This window comes from Euleptes europaea, chromosome 12 (assembly GCF_029931775.1).
Source record: "Euleptes europaea isolate rEulEur1 chromosome 12, rEulEur1.hap1, whole genome shotgun sequence".
NCBI lineage: Eukaryota > Metazoa > Chordata > Lepidosauria > Squamata > Sphaerodactylidae > Euleptes > Euleptes europaea.
Window position 1 is genome coordinate 21,650,874 of NC_079323.1, and position 21,587 is coordinate 21,672,460.

Consider the following 21,587-nt stretch of genomic DNA (forward strand, 5'->3'; position numbering starts at 1 on the left):
AAGGATCAGCGAAACTATATTTATTGAATGCACAGTTCACCACTGGAAGAAAACAGGAGACCCTGGCCTGGATAATACAGGCTAGCCCTATCTGGTCAGATCTTGGAAGCTAGAGTTTGCAGTGTTCTCTAGGGCAGAGAACCAGCCCTCTGTGCTGAGCAAAATGGCTGGTGTGCCACTATTATTACAAAGCTAGGAAAAGGGGTTGCAGCATCTTTCCTAGGATGAAAGGTTGAACAGTTAAGACAGCTAAGGGGGGACATGATGGAGATTTAGCGAAGTCTTTTCCTCTCTCCCATAACAGCAGAACTCAAGGGCACCCAATGAAGTTGATAGGCAGTAGGTACAGGGCAGACACTTAACAAATAATTAAATTGTGGAATTTACAGCCAGTGTGTGTGGTGATAGTTGTTAGCATAGACAGCTTTAAACGGGGGTAAGACACCTTCCTCTGCAGCCACTTTATGGTGGAGCCCTTTCCTTGTCCTCAAAATTCCAGAAATACCCACAGGATTAGCCCCTTCTCCGCCACAGAGTATAACGGAGCTCCTTAATCCCCTGGCTCTCAGCCAGCTGGGTATAATGCCAAGCATAATACAATGTACCTTGCCGTCACTTCCAGTTGGGAGGGTTGAACATACATTCTATGTCGATACAGCAGATATTCTTCTCCATGGAGCTGAACACAAAGACTATTTGTATTCTTATCACATCAGTAAAAGAAGGGACCGCGAAGCAAGAGCTCAGAAAGGAGATACTCTTGAATTATGCAGGGCTCAAGCTCTTTGGCACTTTAAAAATAGCATCAACTGCTAAAGTTGAGCCCCAAAGCCGATGCAGATAGAAATGCATTCCCTGCAGCACATCCTAGTTAATAAATAAAAGGTAAAGGTCCCCTGTGCAAGCACCGGGTCATTCCTGACCCATGGGGTTACGCCACATCCCAACATTTACTAGGCAGACTTTGTTTTACAGGGTAGTTTGCCAGTGCCTTCCCCAGTCATCTCCCCTTTACTCCCAGCAAGCTGGGTACTCATGTTACCGACCTCGGAAGAAGGCTGAGTCAACCTTGACCCGGCTACCTGAAACCGACTTCCGTTGGGATCGAACTCAGGTCGTGAGCAGAGCTTGGACTGCAGTACTGCAGCTTACCACTCTGCGCCACGGGGCTCCTGGTTAACAAATACAACTCAGTATTTTAGCACTAACTGAAATTATGGGTTAATGCTTTTGATATTCATGCTGAAAGGGTACAATCCAAGTTTGTCCGGAAAATCGTGGGCTTTCCATGTTGCACCCCATATGCAGTCCTCTGCTTAGAAACTGGCCTTGTAAGGATAGAAACAAGAGCCTGGCTTATGTCAGTCAAATACTGGCTGCGGATACACTATCAATCTGATCCAAGGAGCTTTTTACATCATGTGCTGTTTGAATCTAACATCTCCAAATGGTCCACTGGTATAATGGGTAAAATAATTTCAATGGGCCTATCCATTGACTCAGTGTTTATGCTCCCTTTCTCAAGTGCATATCAAATAGTTAAACACAGAATTATGGACATTGAACTAACTGAAACAGTAATCTGAATGACCACAGCCCTGTGCAGACCATGTTGCAGTAATCAGATCAGACGGTTAGAGCAAAACAACAGTGGCTGGATGCTACTGATCTGAAAGGCTGCAGATGATGTACCAGCCTAAACTGTTCAAAAGGACTATGTGCCTATGTGTCAATCTAGCAACAAAGCTGGTCAAGAAAAAAGGTTTGCATACCTCACCTCGCACAATTCACATATATAACAAGTGAAGCTATTACGCTTTTTCTTGTGACAGCCACAGATTCCACACATCTGTCTTGTCTGGATTCAGTTTCAATACGCTTACTGTCATCTGGCTACACAGGTGCACCCAGGAACTTTTCCAAGGAATTTACCATAGCCCTCAGACTGGATGAAAATCAGAGAGAATTCAGTGTCATTAGCAGATTGACTGCATCTCATAGTATTGGAAATCTCTCAACAGTTCCATATAGATGTTTAAAAAGCATTGGCCTGGGGAAGCAGGAGAGGGTAACTCAACAGCCAATTTAACTGAGTAATCAAAGAACTGAGCAGGGGTCATTTTCTTCTGCTTCTACTGAAAATCACTGGTGAAAGAGGCCTCAATTAAAAATCAACTCACTGGCCTGAAGAGATCTTTGTGTTTATTATAAAATTAATTTATGGCACTTAACAGCAGAAATAACCACATGGGTTTTATTAAGTACGGTAATAAAGATTTTAACACCTAGAATTTGTTGAGCTGTTTTTTCCCCCAACTGAACGCTCTTTATTCTTTACATTTAAACTGAAGAGCTTTTCTCAATCATGTTTCCTTTTTTACTGTAATAATTTTGGTTGCAATCTCTATATGTTCCTTTTGTTTCTTTTTTTGTTTTACAGACTATATGAAATTACAGTTGCAGTGTAGTAACCAAATAAATCATTATGACAATTAAGTAATAATGGAACATAATTCTAAATGCAGCAAATTTATTTCTTGTTTTCAAGATTTTTTTTTTACAAATATTGAATAATTTACATGGCATTTATCAAAAAGTATTACAATTTATAAAAGAAAATATACGAACTAAATGTCAGACATTTCATGTGTCACAGTGTGAGACAAAATAAAAAACATTGCAGCACCGTTTAATATGTAATAATAATAATAAAAAATTATCCCACTGTATACCAAAAATGCTTTACCGATTTATACGATTTCCAATAGCGGCTCATGGAAAAAATATATAAATATATATAAACAAAAACAACACTGAAGCACGGAGGCTTCCAAAAAAGATGACCTGGTGTGCAATTTCAAAAACCTACACAAAATAAAGAACGTTTCTATGCAACGCACATGCAACAAAAATGTTTAGTAGGCATTACACAAATGTAGACATTACACAAAAATGTAGACTACAAGGAAAGCAAATCATGTGAAGTAACAGAACACCGAGGATCAAAACGCTGTGCTTTGTCAAAGGCCCCTTAGCTTTTGATGTAACGCTGCAGCAAACTTATTATCAGCTCCAGGGGAAAATAATATTTTGAGTGAAATGATTGTTCATAGCAAACAAATGAATCCAGGATGTTCTGTTCTCTGCTTCCAAAGATTTCTGAACGTTTTAAAGACAATATACCCCGTCTTACATTAGTACACTGGGGGGGAAATGACACCATTTGGAAACATAAAATTGATTAGCTACAAGCGAGGAGATATATATGTACGCACACACACGCACACACAAACAGATTTAACCAACCATCATCTTAAGCTTTGGTTATATAAAGTGCAGTTCAGTCCTGCAGATTTTAGTACTGTCTTGTGTACACAACCAGTTTTTATAGCTCATTCTCCCTGCAAAACTTTAAATATGCATCCTACAGTTTTGCTTATAATAGGCTCAGTTTTTTTTAATTGACTATATAAATTAATGTTAACTGTTATGCATCTCAGGAGTGAACTGGATGTTCAGTGGGAGTTCTGGAATGTCACCTAAATGTGAAGGGAGGATGATTTGCAGTGGATCAGGTGATTGGGGGGGGGGGATACATAGCCCTTTCCCTGCTTGCCGATCTGCACAACCAGCTCTCTTTCCCCAGCCTCTTTTCTCTAGCTAAACTCCCAAGCATACATTTTGCTGCATCACAGGGAAAGCAGTTAAATGGAAGGGACAAAAATGGCAGACTGGAGAAAGTTTAAATACTCCTTTTCTGCTTCTCAGCTGCAAATCATGTACTCCACCTGTCACTCCACAGGTGTTCAGCGGTAACTCAGGTTTCCAACCCATGTCTACTGTCAAACATCTAATTTGGCCCTCGGTACCATATGCACTGGATTTACAAGCAGCATTAAAATGCATAGCCTCTGAAGTACAGTAACAGCACACGTAAATCACATTTTCCCATTACACTTAGTATGTAACTCTTTCTAGCAACAGCGAACTCAAGACATGCACTTACCACATTCAATATCTGTGATATTCTCTACACATTTGAGGGGCGCTTCTGCCCCCCATCACACAGAGGCATATCTACAGTATCTTGCCCCTCTAAAGCAGCTGTAAAAAAAACCCCCTATGGCTGGAGGCATGGCATGCATGTCTGAAAACACCATGTCTGTAACCATGTCTATCATACCTTTTGCTGAATAAAGTTTTCAAGTTTTATTATAATGCATGCTGTACACTCCATTACTCTCATGGCAACTTCAGAAGTGAATCTGTCATTTGGAATCTGTGGAAAAGGGAGGAGGTCTGGATAGCGTGTTTTTAAGCTGTCCACTCCATATGCTTCCAGGGTATGAACATCATTTGTAAGACCTTCAAGTTGTGGACTGTATTCTTCAATTTTCTGTGCTAGCGCAGTTGGTTTCACGTCTTTATCCGACTTGCCCCTTACTGCATAATCTGCAGCAATCAAGGCTAACTTGGTAGACAGATAACATTTGAAGCATACCCATTCATTGGCATTTTTATGAAGATCATTTCTTGCAGCTGAGAAGTTTGCTCTGGCTTGCCTCAACCACCTACGCGCCTCAACGGAATTTCCAACTGACTTAAATGTGGGTGGCACAAAAAATCGCTGAGAGTAAGATGGGCCTGTAGCAGATGGGTACTTCTCTTTAGACTGTTGCCTTTCAGATTTATGGCTTGTAGCTTCCTGATTCCAAGAAGTGTAAAATCTCTGGAATGAAAATTTGTCTGACTGAAATCGTGAAGCTGAAGATGAAAACGTTCTCCTGGATGTCCTATCTGCATTTTGGTCTATGAACGCCTGCTTTTCTAGCCTGTTGATTTCATTCTGTAAATGTTTGAAAACTTCATTGGCTATATCAAGGTTCTCTGCATTTTTGTCTGGATGCCATTTAAGATAGAGCCTTCTTATAATCTTCTTTCTTTCAGATTCTGGTAGCTTCCAAGCTTGTTCCACCACTGATGTAACTTCTCTTAAAATCTCTGAGAGAGAATTTGCTTTAATTTTTTTGGGAGAATGATGTTTAGATGCTGATGTTTTGTGACTCTCCCTTCCAGGAAAGAGAGGAGGAATTGCCCTGGGTCCATGTGCTGGAAATTCTGTAGGACTTGTGGGTGTAGATGGTGCACTGTCCCTGCTTTGAGAACTCTCATCAGGTCTTGAAAATTTGTACAAATCAAGTGAACTTACTATCTTGTACTCACTGTACCCAATGTCAATCTGATAAATCTTGCCCAGGAAACTGGAATTTTCATCCTCCTCCTTTTCTACTTCTTGCACAATGATAGCATAAGTATAGGTTGGATGGTATGATCCATATATATCACCTCCTTCAGCATCAACAAGATAGCCAACATATTCTCCTGGATAAAAAACATTCATTGGATCCATAAGAAGTGTATAGTGGATTTCAGATGGTATGGGAGTTCCAGGCATGGGTAATTCAAGTTTTGATGGTTCTGAAGAGTCATACTTCACCCCTAAACTGTCAAGTTTTTCACTAATTCTATAAATATCATTGCAGCCCAACATGGCAATTAAATAGGAAGTATCAGAAATCAGATTATCAGTTGCAGATTTCAGGGTCATTGCTAATGCTAGAAGGAAATTGATGTCTTTGCTGTCAGAGTGCTGTATATAAAGCAATATTACTGCATTTCCATATCTCTTTAAAAAAGCAAATGTTTCACTTCTGCTGTGAGGAATAGGGGAAAAACCTTTAACCCTTAGTGTTGTTTGTAGCTTCTCAAAACAGGAAACTTTCAAGCCTTCCCGTAAGGCTTTGCAAAGTCTTATGGCTTTCTCTTCATTGGCTAAGAATGCATTGTCATTTTCATGTTTCATAATTCTAATAAGTCCCGTAATGAACTGTTCAGAAGACAGCAGTAACTGGAGCCTTCCCTGAAGAGAACAAAGTGCTCCAAACTGACAGGTTTTTGGTGACTCTTCATCCAACTGCTCTTCAAGAATACTACTGAGAAGACGAGGCCGCAGTTTCTGAGGAAACAGCATTATCAGTTTAGTGTGAAAACCATGGTCTTTTCCCAAGTAACACTGGCTAAGATCAACCAGCATTTGAACACCAATGTTTCCTTGTATTCTGCTTTTGTAATGCGGTGCATCATCAAAAACTAAGATGCTTGATTTCACCAATCTACCATCTTGACTCGGAAGGTAAAGAGCCAGATCTCGCACATTCTCCAGGTCACTTCTAACCTTAACAGAATCATTTTGAAGGCTTCTGAACAGGCCAGAAACAACTCGCTTAACGGTACGCATTTCATTAGGATCAAGCTGTTTTCCCTCAGAATTCTTGAATATTCGACTCAGAACCTCCACGAACTGCTTTGTTGAAATGACATCTTCAGTGCCTAAGTGTTTAAATAACTGGTGGAAGGTACCAAGTTCTAATGGAAGCTTGTAAAGGTAAGGCTTAAAATCAGACTCATACTCAAGATTGATTACTACTTCCTCAGGCTTCAACAACTTCCAACCTTCTTCAACCATCACAAAAGCAACCCCTCGAAGCTGAAATCGGATTTCCCTTTTCTCTGTATTAAGATATTCGTAAATGCTCCTTAGGACCTTAACTCTTGTTTTTACCATCTCCTCATCCAATGTTGTTATATTGCATATATTTCTACAGTTATTTATAACTTTGTCCAGAGGGGGATCCAAGTTGACATTAAGCATAGTCAAAACCTGCTCAAGTTGTTCTTGCAGACCAAGACTGCTTCCTTCTTGTTCTTTGATACTTAAAGGTGTTGCTTTTTCTGGAAGAATAGGACATGAAGTCCACAAAAGCTGCAAAACATCAGTCTGTTTGAATTTAGGGTTCACTTGGGCTCCACTAAATTTTATGAGAGGGAGTGTTCCATTAACCTCTTGATACTGGGGGTGGAATCTGACAATTTCTGCAGGAGCACGTTCTGGACACAAGAAGGCAATTAAAGATAATTCTTTCAGAAAGTTTCCAGAGAATAAATCAGTTCTTTCTTGAAATATATGATGAAGGAGTACATCCACTGTATTCTGCAGTGTATCCTTAGTCCAGTTTTCTGTGTTAGCTCTCATACTGATCTCTTTAGCAAACTGCAATACCTGTTGCTGGGAAATAACATATTTTAGTCCCATGTTTCGGAGAAATGCTACCCACGATGTAAGGAATGCAGCACGATTCTTGGGTTTTGTGAGTTGCTCCAGTTTTTTAAAGAAGTCTTGCGGTATAAAGAGTTTTTCAGGGAGCATAACTTCGAAAACTCTTACAGTCCTGTCATAAAAATTCTTTGCAGGTTTTAGTCTATTGCAAGCATCATGAATGATCAAAAAGCTCTCTAGCTTTTCAAACAGCTGTTCTTTTATTTCATTTGATTCTTCAATGCTGGAGAGCCTGTTCTTCAAGTAAATAAGATGTTCCAGTTTTGCATCATAAGAGAGACTTTCAATCTTTGGCAAAAGGTGCTTCAAATAAACTTCAAGGTCATCTACTGGAACACACCCAAGCACACTGTACAAGTCATTTAAATGGATTTTCTCTTCAAGAAAGGCAGATGACGTTGACAGTGTCCATCTATCCACTTCAACCGAGGGGATACTTCTCGTGAGTACGTAACATGCTCCACTTTTTGAAATACTAATGTATCGTCCACTGATAGATTTATAGCATGGTAGGGACCTCAAAATTTTGATGTCATCCTGAGATGTCAGATGATTGAGATTGCAATTAAAATACATTAAGAGAGCCTCAAAGTCACTCTCAGCTAATTTTTCAGTCTTGAACGCTGAGGTCTGAACCATGTAATGTATAGCTCTTAAAATGCTCGAAGGATTGTCTATATTTGCTGTATGTCCTGACAATAATGGCACTAGTGCACTGTCTTTGGAGCAAATTTTGTTCAAGGCAAGCTGAATACAACCAGTTTTCATTAACGCATGAAAAACTTTATCAGTTTGAGAATTTGGAAAGAGTGCTATGTGCATAAGACTGAGAGGAAGCAAGACATCACAGTCTGGTACAACAAGGTGATTGGAAGAGACAGTGAATTTTGTACCTGGAAGCAACGCCCAGTCTTTCAAAGTACCAACAACATCATCAAACGTTGGTTTTGCATCTTCCTGGTCATCTTTGGCACTCACAGATTCACTAATAAAATGCCACGTGTTCTTAAGCCAGGATTCACTAGCAAAGTTCTCTTTCCATCTCATGCACCCTCTGGTCTTGTATTCTCTTGGCAACACAGATGGCAACAAATCAGCAAAACTGGTGATATCAAAGACTTTTGCTACGTTGCATTTAAGCAAAATATTGCTGTATCGCAAATAAAGTGTGTTCATAAACAAATCCTTACGAGAAGGGATCAGTTCATGATAGGTTGTTAAAAACTTTGGCCGCTTTGAGTCAAAAACTTGCAGCACACTGTCAAGTGTAATGAGCAGGGGTAATCCTTCAATGTCGATTTCATCTTCTTCTGCCTCTTTAAAACAATAGTCCACAAGGAGTTTGAGACTGTGGAAAAGTTTCAAGTTTGTCTGCTGAAGACGACAAGGCAGTTTTCCAATGTGGCAATTAGAATCTGGAGAAGAGAACGTCATCAAAAATGATCGGACATCAGCAGGAGTCACATAGCTCACAGGAATGTCTGCATCCACAAGACAGTGATAAAGATTTGCCGTTTCCTCACAGCTGTATATCAAGTTGAAACCAATTTCTAAAAGTAGATGTTTGAGTCTATACACATTTTCTGCTACAGTTTTGCGTGTTGTAATGTTGTACTCTACATTTTTGAGGTGTTGCAACTCATCCTGTAACAAATTGTCAAAGAAAGGCCTAGCTTTGTTTGAGGTAGTCATATTAATCCAAGTAATGATAATTGCTGAATGCAAATCAGAGCCATCAATGTTTGGAGCTCGCACAACAGGTAAGAGACGTTTTGACTCTTCGTGAATGCAGCTGTAAACTGCTTTCACTAAGCAATACCAATCAGGCTGCAGATCAAGTCTGTTAACTGGGAAGAAAGAGAGAAACTTTTTCAAAGTGTCTTTCACAATATGCATGGATGTGTTTTGTAGTACTGACACCGTTGGATCGCTGCCTTGAAAGTAACGCTTTTTCAGCTGAATCAGAAGTTCAACATAGGCTGGTGCTATCAATGCTGTCATTAGACTGTTATTCCAGTCACTCCGTACTCCAACCCCATTATCATCACGCCACAGATTTCTTCGGGCAGAATCCAGAGCAAAGTGCCCATTGACATGAAACGGTAATCCAGTTTCTAAAGACAAAGGTAAGAAACAAAATGCTCTGTGTGGTTTCTTGTAGTTATGAGTAATGCATGCTGCAACACCCCCTCGTGGAAAAAGAGTAATGTCCTCATTCTTGTGAGCTGATATGACACTCTTGGATACTTTTTCCATGGCTGAAAAACCCGACCTGTTGCAAATTAACCAAGTTGTAAGATTTCCTTCAGAATCTTCAGTATCCATGGTGTAAGTTATTTGTTGCACGGGTATCTCTTTAAGCTGTTTCTTCTTAGTTACACTGTCAATAACCGAAGCATGGAACTGCTTCCGTTTCAGCCTATCTCCATCAGTTATTTTGCCTGTTACAGAATACAAAACATTAAGAGCTCCTGTTTTCTCTATTTCACAAATAGAAATTTTTTCCATGTGATTCAAAAACATCAACAATTCTGCTCCATCTGTTCGCAGCTTATCAAGAAGATTTTGCACCATTCTGTCTGAACATGGCACTGAGGAGATTTCTGAAACTTTTGCCATTTCTCCATTTCGAAGTGGAAACCGAAACATGGTGCAGTTGTCTAGTTTAAAGTGATCCCCTAAATAAAGATCCAGCACATCTGAAAACTGTGTTCTGAAATCACTGTCCAGATCTCTAAACATGCGTCCAGGACTAATTGATGTTGCACCTGGTGCGTATCTAGCATGAGGATCAAAAATACAAAGTATATCATTACCAGAAATGAATGAAGGACAGTCTGTTATGTGATACACAGAATTGAATCCTATACCATACTGACCAGTTTTATATGGGTTGCCTTCCTTAGTACCTTTCCCAAGGTTCTGAATTCCTCTGATATCATCTTCTGTAAAAGGCTGATTGTTGAAGACACACAGTGCAGGCCCTTGAAGGGGTGCCCATTTTTCATCAAATATTCGATCAACTGGATGTTGCCGAGGGTCAAACACAAAACAGACTTCTGTAGCTTTTGCATCATCTGCATTCTGAAGAAGCTCTTTCAGCATTTCTTTCTCTGATGGATATGCATTAAGAATACTTTTAATTCTGCCTGTTAATTTTTCTTTCTGTCCAAACTCAGTCCCAAGTGTAGTGAAGCAGATATTGGATGCATATCTTTCTAAGGCTTTATGTCGCTTGGGTATAGCGCCAAGCTTCACAGCTACTTCTCTAGGAATATCAGCATGGCAGTATTTTACAGTGGTGTCTTTCACTTTTATCCAAGGGCAATCATTATAGCACAGAGAATCAGCAGGCAGAAGAGCAAGATGAGTATCTGGTAATAAAACTTTACCATACTTTTTTTCACAGAATTCTTGCTTCTTTTCTCTAATGAGACTCCATATTCCTTCACTGATGATTCTCCGACAAAGTTGAAATTTTTCTTCTGTTAGCGGTTTGCTTTCCCTTTCCTGATTGACTGATTCAAGAACCTGAGCAAAATCTTCTACTGTAAAAGAATGATGCACACCTACACTTTCAAAAAGCTCACGAAAACTATTTCTGTATTTATTAGACAGTTGATGGAGATATGGAGCTGCCTCAAAATTCAGATGAAAAGACACTTTTGTGGGGTCAACATAGCCATTTTCAACAAGAATGAAACTACAGTTTTTCAGTTCCTCAATGATGATAGCTTTTGCTGCTTCATTCTGTAGCAGTGCTTCATGTAGATATTTATAGCAAGCATTAGTAATGTTTTCCTGATACAGAGTAATGCCATCAAAAGACTTCGCAACTTCTTTCAATTGATTTATGACCATAGTAATGGTTGGTTTCTTCAACAAGCCTAAAAACTCTTTGACAGCCAATGGAATGTTCCCACAACCTTTAAAGGAATGGGAGTTTTCATTAAGAATTGGTTTTAAGAGACAAATTATGTCTTGGTGATCAGCTGTGAAAAGGTCCATTGCTGAAAACATTGTTTCCGATTTAAAATCAGTACCCTTCCAGTGCAATGAGAAGCCTGCTGGTTTTGTCATAAATGGAAGAAAAGGAATTGTTTGAAATTTTTCAATGAATTCTTTAGCTCTAGGAGCTCTGTATTTAAGTTTTTCATCTATGAGATTTAATATTATACTGCTTCTGAGACATGCTGAAGCATGAGCAGTCATATTAATGGCTGCTACTGATTCTGCACGTTCAACCAGGTCTTCCCATGAAATATCATCTTTTACCATGCCTAACTGAACTAGTTTGACCAAAACTACTGGATTTAGGTAGTCCTGATTGGTGCCATGAGGAAATCTTCCATCTTCTTTATCGTACAATTTTGCAACTCGGCCTTCAGGATGGATCAATCTTGAAGGTTCCACCAAAGGATGTTCAGTTAAAGAACAAGGAATACATGGAGAAACAGACAAAATTTCTGAGAACTCGGCAATCTTTTCACTTAGAACATATTGCATTAAAGGATCACGGAGTTCTGCTTCAATTTCTTCAATATTTGGGAAAAACACTTCAGAAAAGAACTGTCTCTCTGAATAAGTATTCTCTAGTAATACCTGTTTACAGCCGGCTTCTTCAAAGCCAGCTTTGACCCATGAAGGAAGGTCTACAGCACAAAGATTTTTTGAGCCAGTTTTTTTAAGGTATTTGAGAAAAATCTTGAAGGCTGCTGCTCCGATGTCTGGACGTTTCAATAGTGAATCATCTAAGAATCTTACATTTTTCATGGACACCCAAGAAGAACCATCAGAAAAAACTTGGATTCCTTCTTTGCCTTTCATGTGAGCTATTTCTTCATAAAATCCTTGACATATAACTGAAAAATCATCATGCACTAAGTCAGGATCAGGCCACACTGCACAGTAACTGTAATTCGCTAGTTCTCCACAGACTGCCATGTCGCGTAAAACCACAAGAGTTTCCAAATATGCTTTTACAATGACATGCCGCATGAACACTGTGTTCCACCTGCCTTTTGTGTCAGTTTTCCATATCTCCTTTCGATTTGATGTAACTGCAAAGGAACCATTAATGTGAACAGGTAGACCAGTTTTGATTCGAAGAGGTAAATAGCAGAATACTTCTCCCAAATTGCTGCAGTTGGGCTTCACAGTCCATTTTTTATCCTGAGTTTCAGACAACATAACTCCTACTGAACCACAGGGGACAAGTCCTAGCCTTCGTCCACTTTCATGTAATGAGAATTTTAAGGCTTCTCCGGTGTCCATGCAAGAACATATAAGCCATGTTGTGGCATCTACTGTTTTTTGTGGTAGTTCATCAGCAGGTCTTTTTGTTTGCCCAGATTTAGCCATTTCTAAAAAAGAAGGTGTTTCATCTTCTGATCCCCTAAAAACTGGAGAATGCAGGTCAGCAATCCGTCTAAATACATGATGAAACTCTTCCACTATTATTTGCAATATGCATGAGGACTTTGGTGACTCCGTAGGAAGCCTTTTCATATTACTACTGCAAGTTTTCATGAGTTTAGCAGCTTCCTTGAGTACACTTACTACAGGGGTAGTTATTGCTTTGGACAAACACAGATTTTTTCTAATAGTCACAGTATCTTGCGCAGTACCTGGGTCAGTTTCTTCTGTTTTCAAATACTTCAAAACCATGGAGCTTACATTCTGAGTAAAGAGTATCAGCCTGTGTCCACAAATACTAAACTCATCCACAAGAGAATAAATGTCTGCAGTATTGTAGCAAGTATTACTGACTTCACTTACTTTAGCCTCCTGTTGAGTTCTAAAAGAAAGTCTGAAAAGTGTCCCTTTGTAACTGTAAGGTGCCTCCACAGTCAATGGAAGCTGACAACCAAACACACCTATGAATGGTTTGAACTGATTAGGGAATTTTCTAAGTCTTTTCTGTTGCTTACTCCAATTAATCTTGATCCCAGGATTAGACTTATCTCTTATATGTTTACTGATGTGGTTGATATTTGGGTCAAACATGATCATAAACTCTCTGCTCATAATGATGGGGATATCAGTGACATGATAAACAGAATTAAAACCCAAGCCAAATTTTCCAACTTTGTCAACCTCTGCTCTTTTTAGAGACTCTCCTAATCGAGTTATATTTAGGAAGTCAGAGTCAGAAAATTCAGAGTTGTTGAAAGACCACAGAGCTGGTCCATGACAAACTGCCATTCCTGGATCCAAAAGATTTTCTCTTATGTCATTATTTCGCCTCATGTCTATCAAAAAGTTACACTCAGTTGCATTAGCATCATCAGCATTCTGAAGCAGTTCTTTGAAGATATCTGATACAGAAGGGTATTCCTCCAAAATGTTTTTAATTCTTACAGTTAGGGGTTCCCTTTGCCCCGACTGTTCAAACCCCATATTTTCTGGATTAATCAACCTGGTACTGAGACATGGCACATTCAACCATTCCGCAGTTTTCATGGGAATGTCTTCATGAACCAGAATTATTGGTTCAACAGCATCTTCAAGCAAATCATTTAAGTCATCGACCTTGATATCACAGTAGCAACACTCATGAATTGGCTTCATTGCAAGTCTGTATGGTTTTTTGTTAGAATGTAGAGGAACAGGCGTATTTAAACTGGCAGGAATCTGACAGCTGTACAACCATCTAATAATACTCAACATAATCTGAAGATTTTGCTTACTCTCTTCTTCAGTAAGAGAGCGTTCGCTTTTCAGATATATTTTCTGAATGACCATGGAGACATGGTCTGGAGTCAGTTGCTCAATTGACCCACAACACTTGAACAGCAGATGAAATTTGGCCATAGTTTTTGGAACATTATGCAAATGTGGCTGGAGGTCAAGATCATATGCTGACTTTATGATTGCTTGAGAAAGTGGACAAAAAGTTTTACCAGTCCAGACCCAGGGAAATTTCAGGGCTTTAAAGGCCTCTTTACCCTCATCTAAGTGATCATTCATGAATCCATAAATTTCAAGCAAGATGTGCTGAAACTGATAGTAATCTTCATCACTAAATTTTTTGGAACTATGCCAGTCAACTACCACTTTAAAATGTTTTAATACTGGTTTGATGCTAGCTTTGATGGAAATCCCTAGTGCTTTTGCAACAGATGATCGCACACCTTCTACAAGGGGAACTGAGGAACCAACTAAGGTCGCCTGGGACAAATCACACATTTCAGGTGGCGAACACAGACTACAATGATCACCTTTCCAAATTAATGATTTTGGGTAATTTGGAGGTCTTTCCTTGCATGCTGGAATCCATTTAATTTTTTTCAGCATGGCTTTTGCTTCAGGTGACTGCAGCAATGAAGAGCTTTTGTTTAGAACGGTTAACAAAGTTCTGGCTTTTCTTCTAAGTGCATCCTGATCAGTGCTTGCACAGTCCTTCAAGTTTTCAATTTTATGTGCTATACATAAAATGTCTCTCTCTTCCAAGTTGTTCTCACATTTTAAGCCTATTAATCTCAAAGAATGAAGAACATCTGGAGATGTTTTAAACACAGATGGGGGAAAGCAGTGGTCTTCCTCGCCATAAAATAGATGTTGTAATACCTCCACCTCAGGATCAAAAAGTTCATTAGCTGAAACCATCTTTCCCTCCGTAACCTGAATAAATTTTAGTGGGGTCAGCCAATCCAACACTTCTGCATTTTCATTTTTGAGGAAAGTCAGATTTTCCAGAAACCACAGCATGATTTTTGTTGTTTCTTCAACAGAATAAAAGTCATTTTGAATATCATTTAAAATAAACTTCATGCAATCAGTGGTCTTTAGCTGTTCTATTTTCAATATATTCACTAAACGAATAGTAGCTTCATCACTGCTGTCAACTAGGGACACCGATAGTTTAATGTTAGGTGGAAGTTTGGCAGTATGGTGCAGAACTTTACAGCCTTTCAATGCAGTAAACGAAATTTCTTCATCAGGTGAATGTTCAGTTCTCCTAAACATCACTAGCTCGTTAATTATTCTTTTCTCTTTTTCAGTAACATCAGTTAAACTAGCAAGGAAGCTCCTAAGGGCATTTTTGCATGATGTAGAGAATGATGTGACGTGATCTGTCAATTTCTGTAAGGAAAGTTTTTCCATGATTTGCAAAACTACACTTGGCAATGGGGCATGTACATATTTCTTTAGAAGTGGATGCTGTGTGGAAGGGTCCAGTTCCTTAAGCACAATCCCTCCAAGTTGCTCAATTACGTCAGCTAAAAATTCTGGAAGCTGTGTTTCCGATCCATCGTCTAGAATAATTGGAGATGGAGTCCTCAGTCTAATAAGGCCAATTACTTCTTGCTCTTTGTCTAGTAATGTCTTTGGGATAAGTGGCATGTCATCAAACAATGACAGGTCTTCAGAAAAATGTATGTACAAGTTCTTCCATACCATTTTAAGCCATGAAATGGGTGGCTGATTTTGACCTTCAGAATGTGGGAACCATTGCACCATGATTTCTCTGTTAGGCCATAATGTGTTCAAAACTTCTTTGACCAGCCGTGCAAATCGTTCAGGGTTCAGAAGTTGCAGCTGAGTGCATGGTCTTCCTGAAATTAAATATAAAATAAAAACTATTAAAATTGAACAATAACATCAAGAATGCTTTTGTAGATCAGTAGGCTACAAAGAAAAGAAAAAACTGGTCACCAAACTCATTATATTCTAGTCTAACTTGACTATATGGATCAGATTACAATGTGGAATGGCATTAAGTTCACTTGAGAAACCAGATCACTGTGGATCACCTTTTGTTGTAGCATTTCAACCCTGCATCTGTGAACCAAAGCAGAGCATTCTTGCTCTACTATGGTCACCAGGAAAACCATGTACCAGGCCATACTAGAAGCTAGGGGTTTCTATAGTCCACGAAGGGCCATGAGATGAGGGGCAAACAGTTTGAACAAAAGTCTTTTGTCCTTTTCTAATCAAGGACTTATTGCTTTTGTGTGGCACACCCATATTACAACAAGAGAAGGGGGAAGCTGCTGGCATATATGCCACAATGAACCCATTATCCTTAGCAACCCAGAATGACAGGACTACTTGTTCACCAGAAAACTACTTTACCACTATGCTGTTTTAAGCACGTGCCAATAGTTTCTATTTCACCATTCTGCATTTGATCTGTACATGTTCCTGTGCTGAAAATGAGAGAATCAAATAAGGCCATATACTTAATAGGTTTACACGTAAAAGAACAGATTAAAATATGCTATAACATTATTTTATCAATATTTCCATGAGCTTAAAGTAATAGTTATAAAAAAACCTGAAACCTCATCAGGGTATGCTTTGCAAATGAATGATCTGTGTGAGAGAAACTGAATGATTTGGTATAGTATCAGAGTGAGATGATGAACACTTATAGTAAATCAAGTAACTTAAGCGTAAATGTTGTGGTTGTTGCTGTTATTATAAAGAAGGCGTGCTTTTTGTTTAACAAGGCATTAAACAAAAACAAAATACAAAACTTTTCCACATAGACTTACAAGCTAAAATAGATGTAGACATCAGTTCCAATTAAGTACTCTAAGAAATCCTGAGTACAGAACATCCAACATTCCCACAGTGTTAGGGTTTTTGATGCAATAAACACAATAATCCATTTTATCTGTTTATAATCTTAGCTATCCTGAAAGCACCTACTGCAATGGAATACAAGTTCCTAATACATAATAGTTTTATACAAGACATGTTTACCTTTAAAATTATATACCAGACGTCTTACAATTCTTTAGTAATGTACTGGAAAACTACGAGTACTATAGAAAGCCAAAATTAACTGTGTTTCAGCTGTATTTCAAATACCTATGATACACTTTCGTCACTTTTTAAAACACTAAAGTACTGCCTAAATTCAGAAATATGGTCACGATCAGTACAAGAAACACAAGTAAAATTCAGGCAATATCACAATAATCAATAGTAATTATTCCTATCTCTTCCGTCTGACTGGAAATTACAATGTATTGCAGGTTACAATTTCAAAAGGTCAGTCCATGTACATCAACATAACATTTTTATATTATACAATTTCTTTTGCTACTTTTAAAAGAAATCTACAGAAATATAATCTAGATTTTCATATTAAACATGCAGCTAGCACTCCAATCATGCAATTATTAACAATACACATGTTTAAACAGTTCAATTTATCAGCGGATTTTAATGTACCACTACAAACCTGCATGCCACTTTCTCTGAGAAATTTTTTTTTCTCTGCAGCAATCTAAAAGCAAGATCTGAAGAGCAAACAAACAAACAAAAAACACTTTTATAGGACACCTCTTCTATAGATGTTTAAGAGCACAAGTGAACACCATTCTTGAGGCACATTTCCTCCACTCACTATGCTCCTGACTACAACTTAGTTTCTGTACCTTGATGTGTGGGGAAAAACAGCAAAGGAAAGACATTAGAGCAGAAGTACCAAAACCAGATTGCAACTCTGCAGTCTACACATCAGCCGCAATACAGAGAATGAGCTGGGCAGGCACAGTCGCACTTTGGACTTCGGTTCTCAAACTGAAAATTCCCAAGCCACACAGTGAATCACTTTTAAAGTACGAAAATTCAAAAGCAATTAACGAGATGTGGGATAAAGAAGAAGAAGGAGGGTTGGTTTTTATATGCCGACTTTCTCTACCTTTTAAGGAGACTCAAACGTGCTTACAATCGCCTTCCCTTTCTCTCCCCCCAACAGACACCTTGTGAGGTCGGTAGGGCTGAAAGAGTATGGACAGAACTGTGACTAGCCCAAGGTCACCCAGCAGGCTGCTTGTGGAGGAGTGGGGAAACCAACCCAATTCACCAGATTAGAGTCTGCCATCATGTGGATGAGTGGGGAATCAAACCCGGTTCTCCAGATTAGAGTCCACTGCTCTTAGCCACTACACCACGCTGACCCCTGTATTCACTGGTCTTTTACATCCTGTTGAAACCACTCAAAAGGTCTGGACCTGGAGTCTCCAGCTCCAATAAGATCACGATTAAATGGCAACAGCATACTATGCTAGCACCTATACTCTAAGGAAGCTGAAAGGGACAGGAAGCATATTTATCTCCGCTTTTGTTTGGACTGCCTCCTTAACGGGGCTTTAACCTCTAACTTATTTGCAAATAAAGTGTAGTGATTATTAAATATTTGTATTAGGGAACACAAGGTCAGCATACTCAAGGTCCTTAAGCAGGGAATGTTGGCCAAGGACACCATTACTCCAGCCTTGTGAAATTCCCAGTTCTTGGAAGACCAAGACTGGCAACGGCTTGGGCCTGAAAGTACACGAAGCGTACTTTCAACCCAAAGACACTTGAGGGCCTCCATGCCACATGATCACTGTGGACTTGTGTGGTGGCTTGTGGCTGAAATAGCGTGTGGTAACGATTTCACCCCCAAGTTATCACCAAGTTGGCAGGCTTGCACAAACCCCTGCAACCATGTGTGACCAGTGATGGTTTGGGGCTCAAGGTATACGCTGCAATAGGTTTTCAGGGCCAAACTACCAGCTCAGCACCTGGTTGGTGGGCTGCAGGGCAGTGGCTTCTTTGGGGAAGCACAGGGCTCCCCAAAGGATATGGCCCAGGGTGGTTGCCCCAGTTTGCTATACTCTTGGGACAGCTCTGTCCTTAAGCTGTTTTGTGCTACTGATAACTGTAAACCTTTCTGGAGCAGATTAAATTATAACTCTATAGGTAATTCCTATAGTCATGCTAGGAAAAGTTGAGGGCAGTAGGAAAAGAGGAAGACCCAACAAGAGATGGATTGACTCAATAAAGGAAGCCACAGCCTTCAATTTGCAAGATCTGAGCAAGGCTGTCAAAGATAGGACATTTTGGAGGACTTTGATTCATAGGGTCGCCATGAGTCGGAAGCGACTTGACGGCATTTAATACACACAGGTAATTCCTAGTGTGTACATACTTCAAACTAACATTTAATTTACAGTTATACTTCACTAGCTAATTCAAATCATTTGTGTCTTTGCTTTTAATGAAAACAGTATTAGCCCTATATCCAATCCCTGTACATTTGGTAAACTTACAAAAAGCCCAGAAGTAATTGTCTTGATTATTTTTCAAGTATGACTTAAGAAGTATTAGTAGTAGTAAATTGTTTGAAAAGCACAAGTACAATGGACCAGACTAGTAACCACTACCAATCTGGAAAATGGTACAAGCAGAACATCCAATAATCAAACACGCACACCCGTCAGGCTTCAGTTCAGCAATTATTCAGCTGATCATCCTACCTGAAAATCCCCAGAGGAGCTGATGGGCTAAAATATAATGAAATACATTTTAAGGGAAGGAAATGCATTGCTAATAATAATACAAAACAGCTGTGATTCTGTGTGTATGAGTTCAAAAGCTCTCTGTACCTGCAAGTGTCCCTATTTTCTTCTATAAGAAATGAATTCTCCATCTGTACATTCAACATTGTCTTTCAAGCAACAGAAGAAGAATCCCCTCCACGAATTACACTTGTTGTTCACAGAAAATTGTTGTCAGCCTTTAATATCTAACAATGATTGTCAGAACTTCTGCTGCTTGTTCACGCTGTGTTATTTGATATTTGGTTGATCAAGTGTAGTTTTATTGCTTTAGGATATCAAATAAGTGAGGGATGGCCCAGTCCACTTGCTATTTTCTTCCCGTAGAAATAAAGAGAAACTGAGGGCCAAAATAGATGTTTGGGTGTCCATGGGTCCGATCAATGAACAGTGACACAATTTTAGGGATTATTCAGCCATTTTAAAAAAACTTTGAGGGCCCCATCATGATCAGGGCATGGTGAGAACCAGGTGATCTTGTCCCCCCTCTCTATGTGCCTTTTCAAGTGCTGGAACAGCCAGGACCCCCAGGATCAGGTCTTCATGCTATCTTTAAAATGGAGTTGATGTTCATGGGCTGGACCCATGGACACCGTAACATCTTGTTTGGCCCTCAGACTCACACCAGGTTGAGATTTCTCTCTGGAAAATCTCACACAGGCCAAAACTGATAAATGCAGAGGAGGAAACATTTGTTGGTTACAGCAAATTCCCTAAAAATATTTAGAGGTATCTGAACAGCAACAGACCAAGAAAGGGATCTTGGAGTGGTAGAGGATAGCTCGATGAAGATATCAACCCAGTGTGTGGCTGCCATGAAAAAGGGAAATTCAATGCTGGCCATAATTAGACAAGGAATAGTGAATAAAACTGCTGCTATCATACTGCCCTTGTATAAATCTATGGTGAGACCACACTTGGAATACTGTGTACAGTTCTGGTCACCACAGCTAAAAAAGGATATTGCAGAGATTGACAAGGCGCAGAAAAGAGTAACCAAAATGATTAGGAGACTAGAGCAACTGCCCTATGAGGAGCGGTTAAGATGCGTAGGGCTGTTTAGCTTGGAAAGGCGGTTAAGGAGAGACATGATGCCTATAAAATTATGCATGATATAGAGTGAGTGGACAGGGAGAAGCTTTTCTCCCTCTCTCATAATACTAGAAAGCGGGGTCATCTGCTGAAGATGGAGGGTGAGAATATCAAAACAGATAAAAGAAAGTATTTCTTCAAACAATGCATAGTTAAATTGGGAGACTCCCTGCCCCAGGATGTAGTGATGGCTGCCAGCTTGGAGGGCTTTAAGAGGGGAGTGGACATTTTCATGGAGGATAGGGCTATCCATGGCTACCAGTAAAAATGGATACTAGTCATGGTGCATACCTATTCTGTCCAGGATCACAGGATCCATGCCTATTATATTAGGTGCTGTGGACCTGGTTGGCCACTGTGTGAACAGACTGCTGGACTTGATGGGCCTCGGTCCAATCCAGCATGGCCTTTCTTATGTTCTTAACTTTATGCTTGGCCATGATTTGTAGCTTCTCTGATGTCTATCTGACCTATGTTGATGAGTCCTTTTGTGGCAGGTATTTTAAACATTAATTCACCTGTTTCTGAAACCACAGTAGCTTCGTTTTTCTCTTCTGTTTCTGAAGATTATTGGAAGTTATGTGAGAAATATCGGCTTGGAAGGAGTGGAAACTACTCCCTCTAGGAGTAGACTGACTCAAGCAACATACACTATTAAAAACTCTCAGCAGTAATGAAAGAGTTAAAAACTATGCCCATCTGTATATTTTCATTGCTACTGAGAATTCTCAGCAATGGATTCTGAGCCCCAGGCCAGGCGGTTGAATCGAGATATCCCAGCTGAGTGAGCCTTAGGTGTCTCCACCCCCACCCCTTGCCCTTTTCACTCGGGGGGTGGGGGATAAATAAATGAACTGTAAGTTCCTGCAGTTATTTGAACCAAGAATCCCCTCCCAACCCTGAAAGAATTCTTCCAGTTTAGGAGTGATTGCATGTTTAAATATACATTGGGCCTTTCTTGCAGTGAGAAAAGTGGA

General features: G+C 39.6%; 1 protein-coding gene across 1 annotated transcript in view; it reads right to left on the reverse strand.

Annotated features, from left to right (window-relative positions):
- Window positions 1-4,126: 4,126 nt before the first annotated feature.
- Window positions 4,127-21,587, reverse strand: part of SACS (sacsin molecular chaperone) — a 49,843-nt gene continuing 32,382 nt past the window's right edge. The window contains exon 9 of the mRNA XM_056858750.1: window positions 4,127-15,735. Coding sequence (XP_056714728.1) covers window positions 4,178-15,735 — 11,558 coding nt within the window. The 3' untranslated portion in view covers window positions 4,127-4,177. The remainder of the gene's footprint in view (window positions 15,736-21,587) is intronic.